At 35.9% G+C, this 23,333-nt stretch overlaps 1 protein-coding gene across 1 annotated transcript in view; it reads right to left on the reverse strand.

Moving 5' to 3' along the window:
- Positions 1-1,586: 1,586 nt before the first annotated feature.
- The window catches only part of ZFP37 (ZFP37 zinc finger protein), a 55,891-nt gene continuing 34,144 nt past the window's right edge, over positions 1,587-23,333 (reverse strand). Inside the window, 2 exon segments of the mRNA XM_033123686.1 lie at positions 1,587-2,339; positions 2,502-2,729. Coding sequence (XP_032979577.1) covers positions 1,765-2,339; positions 2,502-2,729 — 803 coding nt within the window. The 3' untranslated portion in view covers positions 1,587-1,764.

Consider the following 23,333-nt stretch of genomic DNA (forward strand, 5'->3'; position numbering starts at 1 on the left):
TAAAAGAGTAAGTTATGCACATAAATGAATTATACCTCTAAAAAGCTATTAGTTTTTAAAATTCCATTGAGATTTTAATTTACAAAGATAAATTTGAAACAAATGGACATCATTTACTTATGTTTCCCAATCATGTTTCTTCATTTATTAGAATATTCTATATTCTTTAGAAAAGATTTATCCTATAATTACCTTTTTGAAATTTTTTTATTCCTGGTACTTTTAGAATTTTTATCAAGATTGTAGCTCACTTTTTTCCATTTTATTTTCTATTTCTTCTTTTTAAGAAAGCTTTTAACTTGTGTATTATTGAATTACATATGTATATCATCTTCATCTTAGTAGTTCTACTAGTTGGATTTTCTATTTACAAAACATATCATACCAAATGATGTCAGTTTTTTCTCTTCCTTTCAAATATTACTAGCTCATTTTTTCTCTTACGAATTATCTGGGACCTTCAGTACAATTTTGACTAATAGTGGTGACATTAAACATCACTTTTCTCATTCCTGTCTCTGGTAAGAATGCTTCTATTTATTCACTGCATGTACTTTAGGTTTCTAGTAAATATCCTTTATGAATTTAGGGAACTTTCATTCTATTCCTAACTTAAAATAAACACTAATGTCTGTAGCATTTTACCAAATACTTTTAAAGCATTAAGATATATTTTCTTTATTAATGTACATTTGTACTTTTGAAGTAGCCTGGAAACCCTATGTTAAATCTCAATACTATTTTTACTGATACATTTGACTGGTTAATGACCTAATTAAAAAATTTAATGTCCTTTTTATTTGTATTTATGTTCCTTTTCTTAATCCTGGGTGTTGTGTTTTCTCCTTTTTATCCCCCATTGACCCATTGGCAAGAAGTTTGTCTATTGGCTTATCAAATATACTCTTTGCACCTATTTCAATAATGTGAGCTTTTATCTTTATAAATGCATTCATTTTCTTTGGGTTTATGTCATTATTGTTTCCTATCTTTTTGAGTTGAATAATTACGTTCTAGCTTTATTATTTTCTAATAATTGCATTTTTCTGCTTGCATTTATTCTTTAACCCCAAAATTACTTAGAAAATTATTTTTTATTTTCTAAATAATTTTGTGGTGCTATTTTTAGTCTTTCATTTCTACTGTTATATCATCATGGTAAAAATAAATAAAAATAAACAGGGAGGGCTTGACTATTTCCCTCAAGGAGAATAAGTTGAGATTTTCTTTATAGCCATATACATTGTCCATTCTTTCAAATATTCTATGAATATTAGGAAATAATGCATATTATATGTGTTTACATCTATTAATTAAATTTGTCAATTTAAAAAATTCAAACCCTCTATGAAAATGTTTCTTTAACATTGAAAAATAACACGGGAATTACTAAAAGGATAAAGAGTGTGTGCACACTAAGTAATTTTCATCATCCCACTAAAATTTTTGTGTACCTGAAAAGGATTTTATAAGCAAATATATACATTTGTAATAAATTATCTGAAAATAATTTTCTAAATATATATCAAAAAGCAAACTTCAGATTTGGAGATGAATAGTTCCACTACAAGTCTTTCTCTCAACAATAACACATTTTTCAGATTAATTACAAGAACAGTGTTTCTTCTCAGCCCAAACATTATAATATTGAATGAATGAGTATTCTGCCTAAACTTTTTCTTGCACAACAATCCTAGGGTTTCTTGCCACTGTGAGTGCTCAGGTGTAAGTGAAGACCTATGGCTACAGGCTTCCCCACATTCGTTACTCTGATAGGATTCCATTTCTGAAATGAGTTCTCTGATGTCGAATTAAAGATGTACTATGACAAAAAACATCACTACATTGATTACACTGATAAGGTTTCTCCCCAGTATGTGTTCGCTTATGTTTAGTAAGGGCTGATCTTAAACTGAAGGATTTCCCACATTCATTACATTGGTAGGGTTTCTCTCCTGTATGAGTTCTCTGATGTCGAATTAATGATGTTCTATAGCAAAATAGTTTTTGACATTCATTACATCGATAGAGTTTCTCACCAGAATGAACTTTTAGATGTTCAGTAAGGTGTGTACTTCGACTGAAAGTTTTTCCACATTCCTTACAGACATAAGGTTTCTCTCCAGTATGAGTTCTCTGGTGTTGAGTAAGATGTGCACTCCGGTTGAAGGCCTTTCCACAGTCATTACACTCGTAGGGTTTCTCTCCAGTATGAATCCTTTGATGTTGGATGAAGGCTGGGGTATGGCTGAAGGCTTTCCCACATTCATTACATTCATAGGGTTTTTCTCCTGTGTGAGTTCTCTGATGTCGAATTAGTGATGTGCTGTGGCAAAAAACTTTCTGACATTCCTTACACTGGTAGGATTTCTCCCCAGAATGAATTCCCCGATGTTCAATGAGATGTGTGCTCCGGCTGAAGGTTTTCCCACATTCAATACACGCATATGGTTTCTTTCCAGTATGAATTCTGTGATGTTGAGTAAGGGCTGAAATATGGCTGAAAGCTTTCCCGCACTCATTACAAGGATAGGGTTTTTCTCCAGTATGAATTCTCTCATGATTTCGAAGGGAGGACCTATGACTGAAGGTTTTTTCACATTCATTACACTCATAAGGTTTCTCCCCAGTATGGACTCTTTGATGTTGAATAAGGTTAGTGCTCTGACTAAAAGCTTTTCCACATTCATTGCATTCATAAGGTTTCTCTCCAGTGTGCATTCTTTGATGTTGAATAAGATTAGTGTTCCGGTGGAAGGTTTTACCACAAAGCTTACATTCATGTTTCTCTCTCACACAAATTTTCTCAGATTCCATTACTACTGAACTATGGCTTTACATTTAAATTGTTTCTAGAATAAGTAAGGTTTTAGGTATAAATGCATCCTTTCTTAGATCTAATATATTACTTTCCATTTATAAATTCCCTTAAAAAAATCAATTGAAGTAGACTTATACTTTAAGCGCCTACCATCTGTATCATAATTGAGGTCTTTATGTTCTACAAACATCAGTTGTTTAAAAAGGTTTGAGATCAGATTAAATATTGCCCCCAAATTATTATGTTTAGGATCTTCCTCTTAGAGTTTCCTTATAGTTTTATTTTACTGGTGGTTCTCAAACTGGTTATCAAACTCCAGTTCTTCTAATACAAAGTTTTGAAACCATCACTTGAAAAATTTTTAATATCATGCCATAACAGCTTTGTTTTTCAGCTTTCTGCTTTGGAGTTGATACTCTGACTTTGGATGTAGTATCTGGAATTAAGTGGTAGACAGTATCTCTTCCCTCTGGAATACAAAAGAGGAAAACAAAACTTGCTCATCAATTACAGAAAAGAAATAAAAATAATAAACCACTGATATGATAAAATTAAACATTCGACAGTATAGTTCCTGGCTAACATGTAAATTTAAAGAAGAAAAGAAATAATATAGAGAGGCATGGTAAAAAGAAATAATAGCACTGAGACAACATGTATAGTATAATTAAAGGTAATGATACAGAAAAGTACATGACATGCATGACAAAAAGTCAATGGTAATAATTCAGATGTATGTCTTTGAAAAGCAGAGGTAAAAAATTAGAAAAAGTGAAATGGGATTGGATAATAAAAACTATGACAATTAAACAGAGACATTCAATGTCATGTAGTAGAAGGTAGAAAAATTGAAGTTTTCTGTCATAGTAGCAGCATGATAAATATTTGATGTTTTAGATAAAGATACTTGTTAAGTTCATCTAAAATGGATAATGAGAGAATAAGGTTATCAAATTCAGCAAGAAATAGTAATATAAAAAGGGCCGGGATTAGGAAAATCCTAATTAAGAATTTAGTACAGAAGTAAATCTAAAACATAAAAAGGAAGAAAGAAAAAAAAATGGACATTGACTATGGGGAATTTTTACAAAATGAAATTCTTAAAAATACAATGGTTTCTAATCAAGAAGGCTGGAAGTAACAGTAGGACTAATAGAAGAACTAGTTAGTGGTACTCATGACAAAAAATTTTGAAGAAAGGTAGAGGTTCCTTAGGGAGAGTAGATTTCATTTTTCACCATATTGAGTTTGAAGTGATTTAAAGTGAAGTGGGACATTCAAGTGGAGATAGACTCTAAGCTGGAGAAACTTCAGGAACGAATGCAAATGAGATATATGGGCTGAAAACATATACCAGGTAATTAATTACATGAAAGATATCAGAGGGGTCGGCCCAGTGGCTCAGGCGGTTGGAGCTCCGTGTTCCTAACTCCGAAGGCTGCCAGTTTGATTCCCACATGGGCCAGTGGATTCTCAACCACAAGGTTGCCGGTTTGATTCCTTGAGTCCCGCAACTAAGATTGAACGCAGCACCTTAAGCTGAGCTGCCTCCCACATGGCTCAGTTGGTTGGAGTGCGGGCTCTCAGCCACAAGGTTGCCAGTTCGATTCCTTGAGTCCCGCAAGGGATGGTGGGCAGCACCCCCTGCAACTAAAATTGAACACGGCACCTTGAGCTGAGCTGCCGCTGAGCTCCCAGATGGCTCAGTTGGTTGGAGTGTGTCCTCTCAACCACAAGGTTGCCGGTTCGACTCCCCCAAGGGATGGTGGGCTGCGCCCCCTGCAACTAGCAATTAGCAACGGCAACTGGACCTGGAGCTGAGCTGCGCCCTCCACAACTAAGACTGAAAGGACAACAACTTGAAGCTGAACAGCACCCTCCACAACTAAGATTGAAAGAACAACTTGACTTGGGGGAAAAAAAAGTCCTGGAAATACACACTGTTCCTCAATAAAGTCCTGTTCCCCTTCCCCAATAAAATCAGAAAGGAAGAAAGGAAGGAAAGGAAGGAAAGGAAGAAAAGGAAGGAAAGGAAGGAAAGGAAGGAAGGAAGAAAGCAAGAAAGCAAGAAAGAAAGAAAGAAAGAAAGCTTCCCAATTTCTCAAGGAAAGCAGACCTTCTGCTGGCAGTTTATAAGCAATTTCTCATACAGGTCTTCATATAGGGATGTGGTAGCTTTCAAAAACAAAAAAGATATCAGATATTTGAAGATATCAGAACATGCGGATTGAGGGGTTTTTTTAAAAAGTAGAAAATATACCTTAAAAGTACATGTATTTGCATTAGGAAGGAAGTGATGTTAATGAAAAGTATCTGGAAAGAGATTAGAACAGAAAATAATCTAGTGATGTCACATGAGCAAAGACAAAATATTAAATACAGCAGAAAGTTTGAATACAGAAAGCACTGAAGAACAGGTTGCTATCAAGAAAGAATTCAGAATTCAGGAGTCTCTTCAAAATAATCTAACTTCAAAGACTGAAACAGAATAGGCAATAAGGCTGTTAGCTACAAATATGAAAAGTTTGGTAATGAAAGGAAAGAATAAAATTGCAGAAAGTAAAAATTAAACTATTGTGCAACGTGTTCTTTTAAAAGCAAGAAAAGCTTTGAATGTCTGAAATTAGAACAGGGAGAAATTGAATCATTAACTAATCATTAAATCAAGGTCCTAAAACAAGTGGAAAAGAATGGAATCTGGAGTACAGATAGAGAGATTAATTAACAATAGAAGAGGGCCATCTCTTTTTCTGAGATCAGAGATAAGTGAGAAGATGGATAAAGATATGTAGAAAGGAAAGTGATATTGTTCTCACTAACTGAACTCAGTTTTCTGCACAGATAAGGCAGCTCTGCACAGTGGGCAGTAACCAACATTTCCAAAGCTACCTCCTAGCGTTAATATTGTTAGTACCACCACACAATGCACAGACAGATGGACTGTTCTTTACAAGGATTTCTAGCTACTTGGTTGTTACTTAGCTATCTAATTTTTTCTTGGCTAAGTATTTTGTGACATTTCTTGACTTTTTCCTGTTATCTATTAATGTGATTCTTCTTAGTTGGAAGATAGCATCTCATTTTAAAAGCTGATGTCCTATTCTTGCTGAAGTATATGGGCTGAGTGTTTATGACAGATTGCAGCAAAATTGTGTCCTAAGTCATCTCCAGGAATTCTGATATAGGAATGTTGATGCTGTTAAGGTAACACAATTATCTATTTACAATATTCTAAAGAAAAGAGCTATTGCCTGTTTAGTAAAAAGAGAAAGATCTCAGTTCATGAACAAAAATGAAAATCTCTGGTCCCTAAACTCAAAGCCGAGTCCCAGATAAGCACTTGTAAGTTCTGTAATCCCACACATTTTGACATTTGAGGAAAAAGTAATTGCAATCTGTACTGATTATAAGGCTATACTGGTGCAATGAGAAAAGGCTCTTGCAGTTGTTATCACATCCCTGTACAATGTCTGATAATGGTCTGATTCTTTTCATTTCTACAAGGTAAAGTCCAATGGCACATCCTCCAGTGCTACTTGTTCCTAAAATATCAAATAAATACCTACTCACTAAAGAAGGGATCATTCATGCCAACATTACTGAATGAAATAGAAGAGCAAACAAATGAAAGTGACAAAGTGGAGGACTAGAAAGTTGTTCAAAAAGGGTTCAGGGTTCTAAGTTCAACAGTGGCCAGACGTACATTATTTGGTGCCTACTGCTGAGAGTATACAGAAACAATCCTGGAAATGAGAAATACATACCTATTTATAGTTACATGCACAGATAAACAGATACATAGAGATGTAAAATATAAACTCAACTCAAGAAATAGTACGTGTAGCGATATCATTAGTAGGTAATGCATAAATGAACATGGTTATAACCTATTGAGGGAAGCAATACACATAAAGAAAAATGGATCAATCAAAAGTAAAGTGATGGTAACAGAACATTTAAAAAAAGGAGGTAGAGATGCAAACATTGATAAGTCTTTCCTATTTCATACATAATCTGGGAGAAAAGAGACTGACACCAAGTACTGGCTAGACCTGTTTATCTCAATAAGCAGGCAGAGCTCTATCATGCAGCTAGAACTCATAATAGCATTACCTAAAAGCATCACACATTTGCATCATACCATTAACTCCTTTTGGTATAATTTCATGCTTGCCAAGAGAAAATAAGATTAGAATTTGGTTTCCTATTTTTTTCTTGCCAGAGAACTTAAACATCTGAATGCCTTAGTAGTTCTAGATCTCAATGTAAAATAAATCCATTTTCTTATCAGTCCCTTGTAAATTTACATGATTGAATCTAACTCAACATTGATTTCAAGTTACTGGATGTGACAATAGGAAGATCAGACTCTAAACCATAGAGGATTCACCAAGATAAGTGCCACAATATGAGATTCCTCAGATGTCAAACAGCCAATCAACTTACCCAGAAAATTCTGATATCACTGTCTGCCATATTTCACAGTGCAACACACCGTCCCTTGTGTTATACTCTATAGGTACTAGAAAAGCCATAACAGATGAAGAAGTTGATATTAAAAGATATTTCCTCTGGAAAGAAAAGTTTTATGGAGACTTAGGAGGAGCCTGAAACAAAACAGACTAAAGAAAAGTCCTAGAGGAGTGAAAAACTGACACTGAGGATATACAGACACTTTTCACCTGGGGGAACTAAATTCTGACTAATTCTGGCTGAGAATCTAAGCTTGACCCCTCACAAAAGACCATTCAGGAAGGACCAAGAAACCAGCATAGATTTTGGCATTCCCAAATGGCTAAAGTAATAGGAATTAGGGACAGAAGAGGCTTCAAAGACATGACAAGATTCTTCCAAAGACTCTGAATGAATTTTAAAGCTGTATGAAAGTCTGAAGAGCTAAGCTGAAATCCTCTGCATAGCAAAAGTAAATCTCCCATAGTTCTTCAGGGCTGAGGAAACAAAGACCTGCCACATTTTCAACTTAATGCCCAGGAGGGACACATTCTAGAAAAGACGCAACCAGGAGATATAATAAACCTTAGCAAAACTGCAACCCAGCACTAACTCAGCTTGGCTGAGGTGATCCTATCTCCTTTGAAAAGACAAAAAGAGAACTCTTCCTGGTGAAAGACGCCGTCAACTTTAACCTCAACAGTGCTTTTGTTATAACGATGAGCACATAAACAAAACTTAGCTGATACACAAGGTATAAGTACCACTGACCAATAATCAAGAGAAAACAAAACAGAAGGACAGACAAAATAGAAGGATGGCAAATTTCAACAGTAATTTGGAATCAACCAAAAGGAATCAAACAAGCATTTAGAACAGAATATCTGAAATGAACAACTCAGTCAGATGGGTATAACAACAGATTGGACTAACAGAAAGACAGAGCAATAAAAATACCCAAAATGAAGCACAGAGGTTAAAAACAAAGAATGATAATTTTTAAAAGGATTAGAAAAATGTCATAGCCAACAGGAGCCTAAGGAGACATGATGACTAAATGTAACATAATATCTTGATAGGATCTTGGTTCAGAAAAAAAGACAAAAAACTACTTGAATAAAATACAGACTTTAGTTAATAATAATAATCTACCTTGGTTCAGCAGTTGTGACAAATATACCAAACTACTGCAAGATTTTAATTCTAAGGTAAAGATTCTGAGACAAATTCCAGTGTGTGTGTGGGGCGGGGGGAGGGATAGGGGGTGGGACAGAGATTCTCACACCACCAACCAGCTACAATTCAATTCAATTCTGATACTATTTACCCAAAGTGAGCATCAGATTCCACAGATTATAGGCTCAGACCCACAGATTTCCCCACCCCTCCTTCAGAAGCCAGTAGTAAACCCTGGTTACCACCTGTGATACGGGCCAAACAAAAGGGCTTCTTACTATAAAAACTTTGACTCTCCTTTCCCCTAGTGTCTTAGCTCCCTAGCCCCTGGTTATAATCATTTTTCAAATCAGTTTCTTACTCATAAGCAGATTGTTTTTAACCTGAATCATAGAAATCTCCTACCTCCGGCTTTAGATAATTACCCTAAAACTTGTGATTTATGCTTGTTGATTATAGTCATTGTAGCACAGTGTTCTTTCCAGGCCTAGCTCTCTGGTGAACAACAACTGAACGACTGGTTAAACCAGAAGAAAGGCCACAGGCTCCACGAAGCTGAACAAACTTTTCATCACACAGTCACCCTGCGTCAATGGCTTTGAATCCTGCTTCTTGGGCCAACACTTTTAACTCTATTAACTAAAATCTATCTCTACTCATCTAGGGGCCATTAGGATACAAGTGATGCCCCACCAAGACTTCCAGGACATCCCAACCACAGAGGTCAACATGGTCCTCCAGGCGGATCTTGAGACTCCTTCCCCACATCTAAGATCAGATAGGGCAAGAGTCCCGTGAATCCCCACTAGGCAGGGACAATGGTCACATTCAGCAGGAAGCAGATACAGAAGAAGAGATCTCCTGTCCCTCAACTTCCCACAGAGATTTATGGGGATCACGTCTCTCAAGGGGGATGTAAGACAGGCAGTTAGAGAGAGGAACTGGATCTCCGAGATGCCTGGATACGTCAGGTAACATTCCTGCACATCCAACATAGTCTATGGGAAATAACTGCCCAAAAGACTTCCCCTCTCCGCCCAAACTTGCCCATAACTATTAGCCATTACAAGGAAGCTAAAGAATACAAAATACCTAACTAGATTAGACCAATCACTCACACCTGTGCAATATAAAAAGATGAAGTAATAGCCTCTTGTCAGTCACAGGTATCAATCAAATAGCCCCACAATTAGGGAGGAGTAACCCACTGTAAAAAAAAAAAAAAATGGATAAAAACCACCAAGGCCTCGTTAGTCAGGGCCCTTGAGCCACTCCCTTCTGCCTGCTCCTAACTCTTTGGAGTGTACTTTCGCTTCTACCATGTTTCCCCGAAAATAAGACCTAGCCGGACAATCAGCTGTAATGCTCTTTTGGAGCAAAAATTAATATAAGACCCAGTATTCTATTCTATTCTAATTATTATGTTATGTCATATTATATTATATTATATTATATTATATTATATTATATTATATTATATTATGACCCGGTCTTACATTATAGTAAAATAAGACTGGGTCTTATATTAATTTTTGCTCCAAAAGATGCATTAGAGCTGACTGTCCGGCTAGGTCTTATTTTGGGGGCAACACGGTAATATACTGCTCTTTCACCACTGTACTACTGTGTCTCGTTCAATTCTTTGCTCGAGATGCCAAGAACCTGGCAAGAACCTGGACACCACGCTGAGAAGGGCCTGCTCTCCGGTAACACCTGTACTTCTTACAGACTAGCTATAAATCAGAGGTTCCCATGACCTCCTCCTTGGGTTCAATTAATTTGATAGAGTGGCTCACAGAACTCAAAGAAACATATTACTTACCAGCTTACTGGTTTATTATAAAAGAATATTACTCAGGAATAGGCAGATAGAAGAGATGCACAGGGTAAGGTATGGGGAAAGGGCATGAAGATTCCATGCCCTCTGTGAGCCCGCCACTCTCCCCAAATCTCCACTGTTCACTAACCCAGAAGCTCTCCAAACCCCATCCTTCTAGGTTTTTTTGGAGGCTTCATTAGGTGGACACGACTGATTCAATCATTGGACATTGAGGATTGAGCTCAACCTCCAGCCCCTCTCCCTCCCAGGAGGTCAGGGGGGTGGGACTGAAAGTTCCAACCCTCTAATCATATGGTTGGTTCTCCTGGCAACCAGCCCCCATCTTAGGTGAAGGCCAAAAGTCACCTCATTAACAAAACAAAAGACAATTTTTATTGCTCTCATCACTTAGGAAATTCCAAGAGTTTCAGGAGCTCTGTGTCAGAAACCAGGACTAAGGCCAAATATATATTTCTTGTCATAAATCATAATAAGGAAAACTGGCAATGGGTTATATGGGAACTTTCTGTATCATCTTTGCAATTTTTCTGTAAATCGAGAACACTTCTAAAATAAAAAGTTTACCAATAAAAACAAAAAGATACCTCATTACATTTCAGTTAATCTATTTACCTCAACTATTTTCCCACAACTCCTGTTTTTCTTTTGAGCACCATTTAGTCTTGTTTTATGTTTTACTTCCTGATTACAACAGTTTATATAGTTCTTTTCATATATATTTTCATATAAGGTTATCCCTTTTAAAAAAGGATTAGAGCAAAAGAGACCTATGAGACTTACTCAAAATGTCTAACCATAAATATAACTGGAGTCTCAAAACAAGACGAGAGAACAGTAATGATATAATATTTGAAGGAAATAGGATGGAAGATTTTCCCAACTGATTACTCATAGATTTAGGAAGCCCCAGACCGTAAGAAAGCATAATACAAAAAAAAGCACACCCAGGATATCAAAGTCAAACTTCTGAAAGTCAGAGACAAAGAGAACAATCTTAAAAGCAGTCTAAAAAACAGGCACAGTAACTTCAAAACAGCAATTCTGTTGTTGAGAATCAACTGAAAATCTGTTTTTGAGTGAAAAGATTCAATATTTTAAAGATGCTAGTTTTTTCCTGTTGTGAGTTGAGTGTGCCAGCCCCCCCAGTAATATGTTGAAGTCCCATCCCCAGTGCCTCAGAATATGACCTTATTTGGAAATAGGGATATTATTTCCTGCATATAACCTGCATATTATTAGTTAAAATGAAGTTACACTGGAGTAGGGTATGACCCTAATCCGGTATGACTGGTGACCTTATAAGATGGTCATGGGATGACACAGAGATACACCCGGTGAAGACCAAGTGACAGTGAAAACTGAGATTAAAGTTATGCAGCTGTAAACAAAGGAATGTCAAAGACTGAGCAAACCACGAGAAGCTACAGGTTTCAGAGGCAGCATGGCCCTGCTGACTCCTGGATTTCAGATTTCTGACCTCTAGAACTGTGAGACAATAAAGTCACCCAGTTTGTGGTACTTTGGGTACTTCGTCACAGCAACACCATGAAACTAATATGCCCCCAAAGTTAATCTCTCTATATTTTTTGAAAAAGAAAAAAGATGAGGATGAGAAGGGATTTGTCCATATTAGATGCCAATAAATATGTATTACACAGCTATGTTAATTAAAACAGGGTAGTACTGACACAAGGGTAGACAGAACAAATAATAAAAAAGAATAAAGATTCTAATAATAGGTCCTTTCTTTTATAGGGATTTAATATATGATAAAGGTAGCATTTCAAATATTTGGGGAAAGATGGAAATTCAATAAATAATCTGGGGACAGCTGGTTTAGAACATATTTGGGTACATTTATACATATATTACTGCATAGTTATACACATGTAACATGTACACATAAATTATGAGCAATTTAAGACATTTTCAAGGGATATTTAACTACATGTGATTTTTCAAACTTCAGGTGGTAACTTTCCTTGAAAACTTTTGCTCAACAAATACAATGTAGTCAGGAGCCAATGGCCAGGTCCTCCTTTTTAATGCCATCTTACCTAACCAAGTAGAGACCTGGGAAGGCAGAGCTATAAAAGAGAAGGAGCCTTGAGAGATCAGGATTATTGTCTTTATGGGAACCCTTTCTGACTACCTGGCTGTAACCCACACTCTCCCTAAAACTAAGGTCTGAATGAATCTAGGAACAGATTCCTTCCCTGCAAAGTACAAAGGGAAAGGCCATGGACATTGCTGTCTGGAGCTCTGACCCTGTCTCTATGGTCACTGCAGTGTTCAGGGACACAGCTCCAATCTGGAGATCCAGATACAGGGTTAACTGTAAAGCTCTGGCCCTCCCATGATGGGTGACATCGAGTACACCAGGCCCCTACATGTTTATTAATAAAAGTCATAAATAACACATGTAAACCATTTCAAGATTTTCAAAGTGCACTCACAACTGCCATGTCAAAGAACAAAGATTGACTGTTCTTCATAGCCCACAGAAAGTAAAGAACCAATTCCACAGCTCTTTATAGAAGAGGCATCAGAAATTTACCAACAAAACAAAACAAACAAAAAGCTACCTCTAGAGGATGTCGTTTAAGAGGAAAGGCAAAAGAACTGGACATTAGGAGACCTAAATTCCAGGGTCACTAAGTTCCTAGATCAGTTTTTCTGCAATTCCCTGCCAAGGTCTGGAGTGGCGACTCCTCCCCTTTGAGTATCTGCCCGACCGATGCCATCACAGCCAAAGGCCCAAAAGCCCCAAGCTCTGTCCTTGTACTCTCCCCGTCCCCCAATCCAGAAGTTACAGCCCAAACCCTAACCCTTAAGGCTGGGGATGCACAGCCAGGACTCCGCCTGCCCCTAAGCCAGGAGGAGCCTTATGCCTGCATAATCGGGATGCGGGATTCAGGTTACCACTCCACACTTCACTCCAACGCGAACCAAACCCCAACCCCAGACTCCTAATCTCCGCCTTTCTTCCCCCGCCCCTCCCCCGCCGTCTCCAAGCCCGGCCAATGCACTCTCTCAGGCCCCTCTCGCCCCGCCCCATCCCCGAGGTTGGGGCAGTCCTGAACGGAGCTCCTTCCCCAGCTCCCTCCCACTCGAGTGCAAGAGTCAGGGAAAGAACAAACTCACCATCTCCACTGAAAAAGAAAGGACACTGTCAGGGTATCCAGAGCCCCGCAGACCAGGAAGAGCGCCTGCGCAAGCGACCGCCTGGAACTACATTTCCCAGCGTGCTCTGCAAAGACAGAGCGGCCGGGAGCAGCGTCTCCTACCCACTACTGAGTTGCCTTCCGTCATATAGCGACTTGCAAATATGAGTTGCTCTTTTGTTATTTAAAGGAAAAGAAAATAAAAGCCTTTTTTCCTCGCTGTAGACAAATACGAATCCAAAGAGATGCAAATTTTTCGTTTAACTTTTTCCCTTACACAAACGTAACGCCTATCCATGATAACAAGATATCAATAGATGATTTATAAATAACCTTTTATTCAACAGACAAGCAAAAGAGGACCTCAAAAAAATCCAAACTAGACGGAATTCCATAACAAAGAGATAGTCATTATTGACGCCGTGGTGTATAAATAGCATTCTAAAAATCAATCTGATAGCTTCATTCTTCAACATGACTTCGTGTGGGGGGGGGGAGGGGGGCAAAAATTTTTTTCTAGAGTTTTTTTATGTGTTTCCGTTAGGAATTTAGGTTATTTTCACCTTAATGCTACCAAAAATAGTGCTTTGATGAGTCCTTGTAGATAAATTTGTGCCCTCCTTTACACCTATTCTTGTGAAAAAAAGTCCAACAATTGAATTTAATTAACAGTGAATTACATACCTTTTATCTATAGAAAGAATATGCATGGATTGCAGAAAATAGAATAAAAATAAGGAAAAAGAACAAAATTAAAATCAGATAAAAGCCCACTCTTAAGATACCCACGATATTTATTTTAATATCTAGGGTATTTCTATGCATAAATATGTTATATAATTACATATTCTTGAATATGTACTATATATACTTTAAAAGTAGAGCAATGTAATGTATTGAAAATGCTTTTTAACTTAATTTTTTGTAAATTTTTTCATGACTTTAAATAGTCTTCATTATTATTGTAATGGTAGCATAGTTTTCCATCAAACCAAGTCTAAATAAAATATTTCAATAGTAGCATATTGTTTCCAGTTTTGCTATTATAAACAAATATTAAATAAATATGCTTATAGCTAGATCTTTATTCACACCCTTATTTGATAGGGCAAAATCACAGAGGACTAATGCATTTTAGATATTGTCAAACTATCTTTCTAAAGGCTGTAATGATTTATCCCCTCACCAGCAGTGCTCGTGTCTTACTCCATGTGGGCTCTTGTAACAGGATACATATCATAGACTGGCTGGCTATAAACAACAGAATTTCTCATTCTGGAGGCTGGGAAGTCCAAAATTAAGGTGCCAGGAGATACAGTACTTGTCTAATGAGGTCCCACTTTCTGGCTCATAGACAAGCCCTCTTATTCCAAGTCCTCACTTGGTGGAAGGGGAAAAGGAGCTCTTAAAGTTTTTCAAGGCGTACAAATTAGAAAGGAGTAAATAAAACTAGTTTTTATTTGCACACAGAAAATTTACACATACAATTAAGGTATCTTTTATAAGGATACTAATCTCATTTATGAGGATTCTGGCCTCATGACCTAATCACCTCCCAAGGGCCCCATCTATAAGTACCATCACATTGGGGATTAGGTTTCAACATGTGAATTTTGAGAGGACATATTCACTCTCTGGCATCATGAAAGGGCCTACTATTGCTAAAGTTTGGTGTGTCTCATTGTCCTCTTGCACTTTTTAGGTATTTTTACACCTTCGCAATAACTTACCTGTATTAAAGTCCCTCTATTGAACTCTGTGGCATAGGTTCTGTTTTCCTCACTGGGACCTGACTTATATATCATTTTAAAAAATGATTTTTGTCTATGTGATGTCTTCTTCATCTTATTTGTTTCCTTGATTACTAGTAAAGTTAGGTATCATTCATGTTTTATTTGGTCAATTTCTTGTTTTATCATTTAATTTTTTTTTCTTTTAGATAGGTTATAGTTATGTTTTATTTATAGAAACTTTTGCTATATTCTGAATATTGATATATTTTCTGTATGCATTTCAAATATTTCTCCCCAAGTCTGTCTTTTGTTTTTCTAACTTTGAATACAGTATTTTTATTTATTTATTCAAATCTATCGATCTCACTTTTATGGCTTCAGATTTGAAATGCCAAATAGTTATGTATATATACATTTGGCTGTCCATTTTGTACTCCTGTGCCAATAACATAATACTTTATTATAGCTTTCTAAATAAGTTTATCAGGTAGGGAAATTCTTCTGTAAATGTATTTTGCCAGGAAATTTTGGACCACTTTTTGCATTTTCATTTTGAGATGAAATTGAAAATAAATGTGACAACTCTATTTTTAAAAGACCTATTAGGGGCCAGCCCGGTGGCTCAGGCAGTTAGAGCTCCATGCTCCTAACTCCGAAGGCTGCCGGTTCAATTCCCACATGGGCCAGTGGGCTCTCAACCACAAGGTTGCCAGTTCGACTCCCGCAGGGATGGTGGGCTGCGCCCCCTGCAACTAGCAATGGCAACTGGACCTGGAGCTCAGCTGCGCCCTCCACAACTAAGACTGAAAGGACAACTTGAAGCTGAATGGCACCCTCCACAACTAAGATTGAAAAGACAACAACTTGACTTGGAAAAAAGGCCTGGAAGTACACACTGTTCCCCAATAAAGTCCTGTCCCCCTTCCCCAATAACAAATAAAAAAGACCTATTAGGGATGAGGGTGGGGTGGAGAAAAGAATTCCACAACCATCCATGATGGAATAAGAGAGCAGACTTACCCTCTTACCTTAAATAATTAGAAAACTGGGCAAAACATATAAAACATCAGATTTCAAACATTGAATATCAGATAGCACAGAATTGTGATCCTTAAGAAAAGAGAAAAACTAATGAGATAAGCTCTATGACTGCCCCAGTTTGCAACCTGGAGGACGTCTCCAGGATAAATCCTTCAGGAGGAATATCTCAAAGAGACTCACTCCAATGGTTCACTGAATTAAGGAGAAAGAAATCAGACATCAGGAAGGCCAAGGAGTTTAGAACCCCAGGGTACTTGAGAAGCGTGACTAGTACAGTAATATGTAAAAATAATAACATACCATGAACAAATAGGGTTTGCCTCAGGAATGTAAAACTGAGTTAACATTTAAATCAAGAAATAAAACTGAGTATTAACAGAAAAAAAAAAGGAAAAATCATACACTCATATCTACAGATGTAGAAAAAGCATTTGACAGAATTTAATATCTATTCATGAAAAACAAATCAAAATAAAACAAAAAACCTCTTAGATACTAGGAATAGAAGGGACTTTCTGAAATCAATAAGGGGCATTTACAAAAAAACTTAGTGCTAACATTATCTTTTATGGTGAAAACTGAATGCTTCCCAAGACTCAGAAAAAAGCAGAGGTCCACTCTTCTCACTTTTATTAAACATTGTTATATGTACTAGACAGTGTAATGTGTGATAGGACAAGAAAAAAGTTTTTAAAGGTGTACAAATTAGAAAGGAGTAAATAAAATTATTTTTTATTTGCACATAGAAAATTTACACATACAAGAGCCTAAGGAATCTACAAAAAAACCCAAATAAATTCAGTAAGTGACTTTAGTAAGGTTACAAAAGTAATACAGTAAGTAATTGTATTTTATATATTAACAATGAAAATTTTGAATTGAAATGAAAATAAAATACCATTTACAGTAGTAACCTAAAAATATGAAGTTATTAGAGCTATTTTAACAAAACATGCATAAGGCCTGTGCATTGAATACCACAAAACATTGAAAGAAATTAAATAAGATCTAAATAAACAGATATATCATACTTGTGGAAAGAAAAATTCAACTTGCTAAGATGTTAATTATCTCCAAATTGATTTATAGGTCCAATAAAATCTCAATCAAATCCCTTCAGTTTTCTTTGTAAAAATTGATAAGCTGATTCTAAAATGACGTGGAAATGCAAGGGATCTAGAATAGTCATAAGAATTCTGAAAAAAGAATAAAGTTGATTTCAAGACTTAATAAAGACAATGTGGTAAGCATTGATGTAAGTACCAATGGAAAAAAAGAAAATATATATATATATATATTTAATTTCTGAAAGAGGTATCATGATAATTCAGTAAAGATGGATAATCTTTCTGAAAAACTGGTGCAGACCAATTGCACATCCATACACAAAAAACATACGCCTCAACTTTAATTTGCAAGCATATTAAAACTGAAAAGGCTCTTACACATAAATGTAAGAGCTAAAGCTACAAAATATCTAGAAGAAAACAGAAAATTATCTTTGTGACTTTAGGCAAAAATTTGTTAAAGAGGATACAAAAAGCACAAACCACAAAAGGATAAATTGATAATTGTACCTATGAAAATTAAACACTTTTCTAAACAGACTGCCTAGAAAGTGAAAAAACCACAGACTAGGAGAAAACTTTTGCAAAATATATCTGATAGAGAACTTGTATCCAGAACACAGAAGGAAATATTACTACTCCATAATAAAAAAGACGAATAATTTGATTTTTAAAAATGAGCATAAGATTTGGAACTTTCACCAAAGTAAACAATTTGCCAATAAACAGATGTAAAGATGCTCAGCATCATTAATATTAGGGAAACGAAAATTATAACCACAATGGGATACCACTTCACACCTCCTAGAATGGCTAAAAAAAAAAAAAAAAAAATCTGAGGGAAATTCTACAAAATACCTGAAAAGTACTTCTCAAAACAGTCAAGATTATGAAAAACAAGAAAAGACTAAGAAGCTATCTATTATGTGATTTTTGTTACATTAAAATTTGTTAAGTAGTCCCTGGTGTGGGATGGTGAGCCAAGGTTCAACGAAGATGACAGGAGAAAGTGAATAGAGAAGTTTACTACTCGGAGGTTCTAGAGGAAGTTCTTAAGGGGACACACAGGGTGGTCAAGACAAGATACAAGCAGAGTGAGCTGCAAGACCTGAAGCTTATGTCTTTATTAGGGTCTGAGGGTGGAGTGCCTTGGGGTTCTTGGACTAAAGCTGGACTGATCAATTCAAGAGTTAAAAGTGGGGTTTTGGTAAGCTCTGGGGGTCTTACTTAAAGGGCTACAAGGGGAAGGAGAAGGGAGGGAGGAAAGACTGTTTATCACAATGGAACAGGATCTTACACTTACTTGTGACTCTGTGGACTGTTATCTTGGGCACACACTCTAGGAAGGGGCTGGTGTCAGTTCAAGGTCCCTGCAGGCCACTTAGCCACACAAAATGGATGGAAAGGCAGCAATATTATGGAGTAATTTTAAAAACTCTCGACACTGTCACAAACCAGAGGAGACTAAAGAGACATGATAATTAAACACTATATAATATCCTGGACTCAATTCTGGAATAGAAAAAGGATAGCGAAATTCAAATAAAGCCTGGAATATTAGTGTATATATGTTGGGGTGTTTTCTCAAATTTACTATGGTAATGTAAGATGTGAACATTAGGGGAAACTGGCTGAGAGGCATATGGGAACTCTCTACTACCTTTGCAACCTTTTTAAATCTAAAATTATTCCCCCAAAAAAGTTTATTAAAAAAATCCATTGATCATGTATGTGTGGGTATATTTCTGGACATTCTCTTCTCTCTATTCCATTGATCTAAGTTTATGCTTAGGCCAATACCACACTGTCTTTACACCTACACTAGGCCAATACCCTGAGTTGAAATCCGATAGTGTAAGTCCTTCAAGTTTGTTCATTTTCCAAATTATTTGGCTCTTCTAAGTTTTTGCACTTCCATGTAAGACATAAGTTTGGAATCAGCTCATCAAGTTATTCTTTAAAAAAAAAAAAAAAAGCCTGTTGGGTTTCTAATTAGAAATGAGTAAATCAATGTGGGGACAAATGACATAACATTATTGGGTATTACAATCCATGAAAATGATCGATCTCTCCATTTATTTAGTTTTAAAATTTTTCTCAGCAATATTTTGCAGTTTTCAGTGCCTATATTTGGTTAATTTATTCCTCAGTTTTTATGATTTATGATGTTATTGTAAATGGATTCTGAAATTTCACTTTTCAATGTTTGGTTGTTAATATGCAGAAATACAATCTTTTTGTATGTTGGCCTTTTATTCTGGGCCTTGCAAAATTCATTTTTACATTAGTTAATATTTGTAGATTTTTAAAGGATTTTCTATGTATAAAATCACATTTACTGTAAAAAAAACTTTTACTTCTTTATTCCCAATTTCTATGCCTTTCATTTTTTTTTTCTTCTTCTACTACATTGGGCAGGGCTTCTATTACTTTGTTGAATAAAAATGAAAACAGATATTTTTGCTTTGTTTCTGATGTTATGTAGAAAGCAGTGTTGACCAAACAGTTGACTAGGTATTCTATCAGCAAAAAAGGATTTATTCTGGAAAAAGGACTGCAATTGGTATATGCAGACATGGTAAGCCATGTACACAAAATTGCAGCAAGGAAAAGTAGGAAGTTCTTTTACAGGGGAAAGAATATAAGCGGAGGGGATATTATAACCATAGAGCTGTTGTAACCTTAGAGCTTTCTTCCAGTAGGGCTTTTGCAACCAACATAGGGTGTGAGAGCTCCTCCCACAGGCCCTCTGAAGTCCAATCACGGCTAAGTTCTCTCCTAACTGTTTTGAAAGCTCTAATCATAAACCTTTTAGAGGTAGAATTTACCATCTGTTGCTCGCTTGTTTTCATCATAAATGGATGCTGAATTTTGTTACTATGTCTATGGTTTTTCTACGTCTATGGAGATGATCATGGGCATTTTCCCCTTCATTCTTTTAACATGGTGAGTCACCTGGATTGATAATCAGATGTTTAAATAAAAAATAGCATTACTGGAATAAATTCCAATCAATCAGGACACATTTCACTTTTTATGTATTGTTGGATTCAATATACAAATTTTTAAAGAATTTTTACGCCTATAGTCATCATGGATATTGGCTTATAATTTCCGTTACTTATACTGTCTTTATCTGGTTTTGGTTTCAGGATAAAACTAATCCAATATGATGAATTTGATAATGTTCATTGTCCTCTACTTTCTGAAAGTTTTCAAGTAGGATTAATATTATTTTTTCTTTAATTTGACAAAATGGAAGCAGTGAAGCCATGAAGACCTGGATTGTTCTTTTACGGATGATTTCAAATTATAATTTCTTTGTCATAGGGCTATTTGCGAGCATTCTCTTCTTTAGTTTTGGTAACTTATGTATTTCAAGGATATCTTCCATTTCATCTAAGTTGGCAAATTTTTAAAATAGAATTATTAATTTTCTTATCTTTTTGACTCTAGGACAGTGGTGTCACCTCTTTTACTCCTGTTAGTAATTTCTGTCTTCTCTTTTCCTTGATCAGTCTATCCAAAGATTTATCAATTATATTGGTCATTTCAACAAACCACCTGTTGTTTTCATTAACTATTCTCTACTGTCTGTGTATGTTCCAGTTCATGGATTGGCAAACACTTCCTGTAAAACACCAGAGTTTTGTGGGTCATATATGGTCTCTGTTGCATAGTTTTTATTAGCTTTTGTTTTATCTCATGATCCATTAAAAATTATTTCGTTGGGCCGGCCCAGTGGCTTAGGTGTTTGGAGCTCCGTGCTCCTAATGCCAAAAGCTGCCGGTTCATTCCCACATGGGCCAGTGGGCTCTCAACCACAAGGTTGCCAGTTCGACTCCCGCAGGGATGGTGGGCTGCGCCCCCTGCAACTAGCAATGGCAACTGGACCTGGAGCTCAGCTGCACCCTCCACAACTAAGACTGAAAGGACAACTTGAAGCTGAATGGCACCCTCCACAACTAAGATTGAAGGGACAACAACTTGACTTGGAAAAAAAGTCCTGGAAGTACACATTGTTCCCCAATAAAGTCCTGTTCCCCTTCCCCAATAAAATCTTTTTAAAAAAATGACTTAGTTTAAGAGCTATATGGAAAAAGGCAGCTAGTCAGATTTTGCCTGTTCTAGTGCACTGATTTGTGTTCTTACATTAATTACTTATATTTTCCTACTTATTTTGGGTTTCTTCACTCATATCTTTCTATCTTCATAGGTAGAAGCTTAGAAAATTGATTTTAGACATTTCTTCTTTTCAAATAAAACATTTAAAGCTGTAAAATTTTCTTTTGATCTGTTATACCCTAAGAATATCTGAAATAGGGTATATTCAACTGTGAAGTGCCCAACTGTGATAAGAACTTGAAATAAATATGACACATAAGCAACTGAGTGACCATCGGCATATAAAACTTTAAACAAACATTATCATATCAATGGCAGACATGATTAACATTTTAATCATTTAATTTGCAAACCAACTTAAGGCATATTTTCAGCATTATTAGTGTAGTTCTATTTGTTTCAACTTTTAACTGTGCCTAAAAACTTTGAAATAGCTAAAAGTTTATGCATAGTGTAATGTTTCAAACTCCCTGGGAATCAGTCATGGTTTCTTGCCTAATCTCTCAAATTCCAGTTGTTTAAAGAGCTTTCTTCTTGTTGAAATCACGCACAGAATTAATGGGTTGATAGTGGGAGTGGTAATTGCTAGAAATATGAATTCTAATGATTGAAGCCTCTCTGAAAATATTACTTGGTTTCATAGGAGACATAATAGGTAAGCTGGAACCAAAGGAAATTCTAAAAGACAGGAGTTCTACAAATTATTGGTGCGACTGCAACTTGCATTATCTTATAGTTTCTAATATAACACCATTGAAGGGCAAGGCACGTGGATATTGTAGTTTCTGATATGTTTGTTTAGAAAATTAATCTTACACATTCACATCCCAGCTCAACATTCATTTTCAGAAATGACTAATAAAAGAACTGCATGACTGCAATTCACTTTAGTTTAAAATCATTATTTGAAAGTTTAAAAATTTTAAATTTAAATTAATAACCATGGTTATTATTCACTATTTTCAATTCTAAACATTAAAATCTAAGAAACATTTTTTCTTAAAACGTTTAGGATCAAGCTCAAAATGATGTATCAGTTTCACCGTCATTCAAGAAAAGGCTTAAAAGAATTTTCGATATCAATACCTCTTTTCATAATTTTACTTGACAATAAACATTTATAACTTATATAAGGTTGGGTTATTGTATTTTTTAAAAGGAAAGCATACCTTGGATAATGATAGAATTTGTAAAAAAAAACATATATATATATATATATATATATATATACATAAATTTGTGGAAATAAAATGACAGATCAACAAAACAAAGACTTAATTTTTTTCAAACTAAGAAATAATTAATTTGTAATGTTTAGGATAGTCACAAGGAAATTTACAAGGCAGTAAAACAGATATCCCTAAATCAGTACCTCAAAAACCATAGTATCTCCAACAGCTTCTACGTGTAAGAAATTGGAATCTAATAACCCCTTTAAAATGCATGCTTCTTGTGAATTTATTCAATATAACATAGGGAAAGGATACAGAAAACCATGATATACAATCAAATTAAATTCAATTCTGTCTGCAGCTGAAGTGACACGGCACCCAGCCATTATGTCCCTAGTGGGACAGAACAGCATGGGGGCTAAAAGATCGGTCTGAATCCCAACCCTCCACTTCCTAGTGATGTGGCCTTAACTTGCCTCATCTATAAAATAGTGATAAAGCCAGGCTCATACATTTGCTGCAATGATTAAATAAGTACGTGTCAAATGCTCAGTAGAATGTCTGTGTGGCAGAAACATCTAATAAAGGAAGCTTTAAAAAAAAACTTTAATTCTGATCACAAGAGTACAAAGATCTTAAGCAATGCATAACTATGCTTGTGTTAATACTGCACTGAGTTGAAAACTAACAGGAGTATGAACAGAAATTCCTCGTGCAGAACTACTTTTGTCATGTGTTGAGT

Source organism: Rhinolophus ferrumequinum, chromosome 12 (genome assembly GCF_004115265.2).
Source record: "Rhinolophus ferrumequinum isolate MPI-CBG mRhiFer1 chromosome 12, mRhiFer1_v1.p, whole genome shotgun sequence".
NCBI lineage: Eukaryota > Metazoa > Chordata > Mammalia > Chiroptera > Rhinolophidae > Rhinolophus > Rhinolophus ferrumequinum.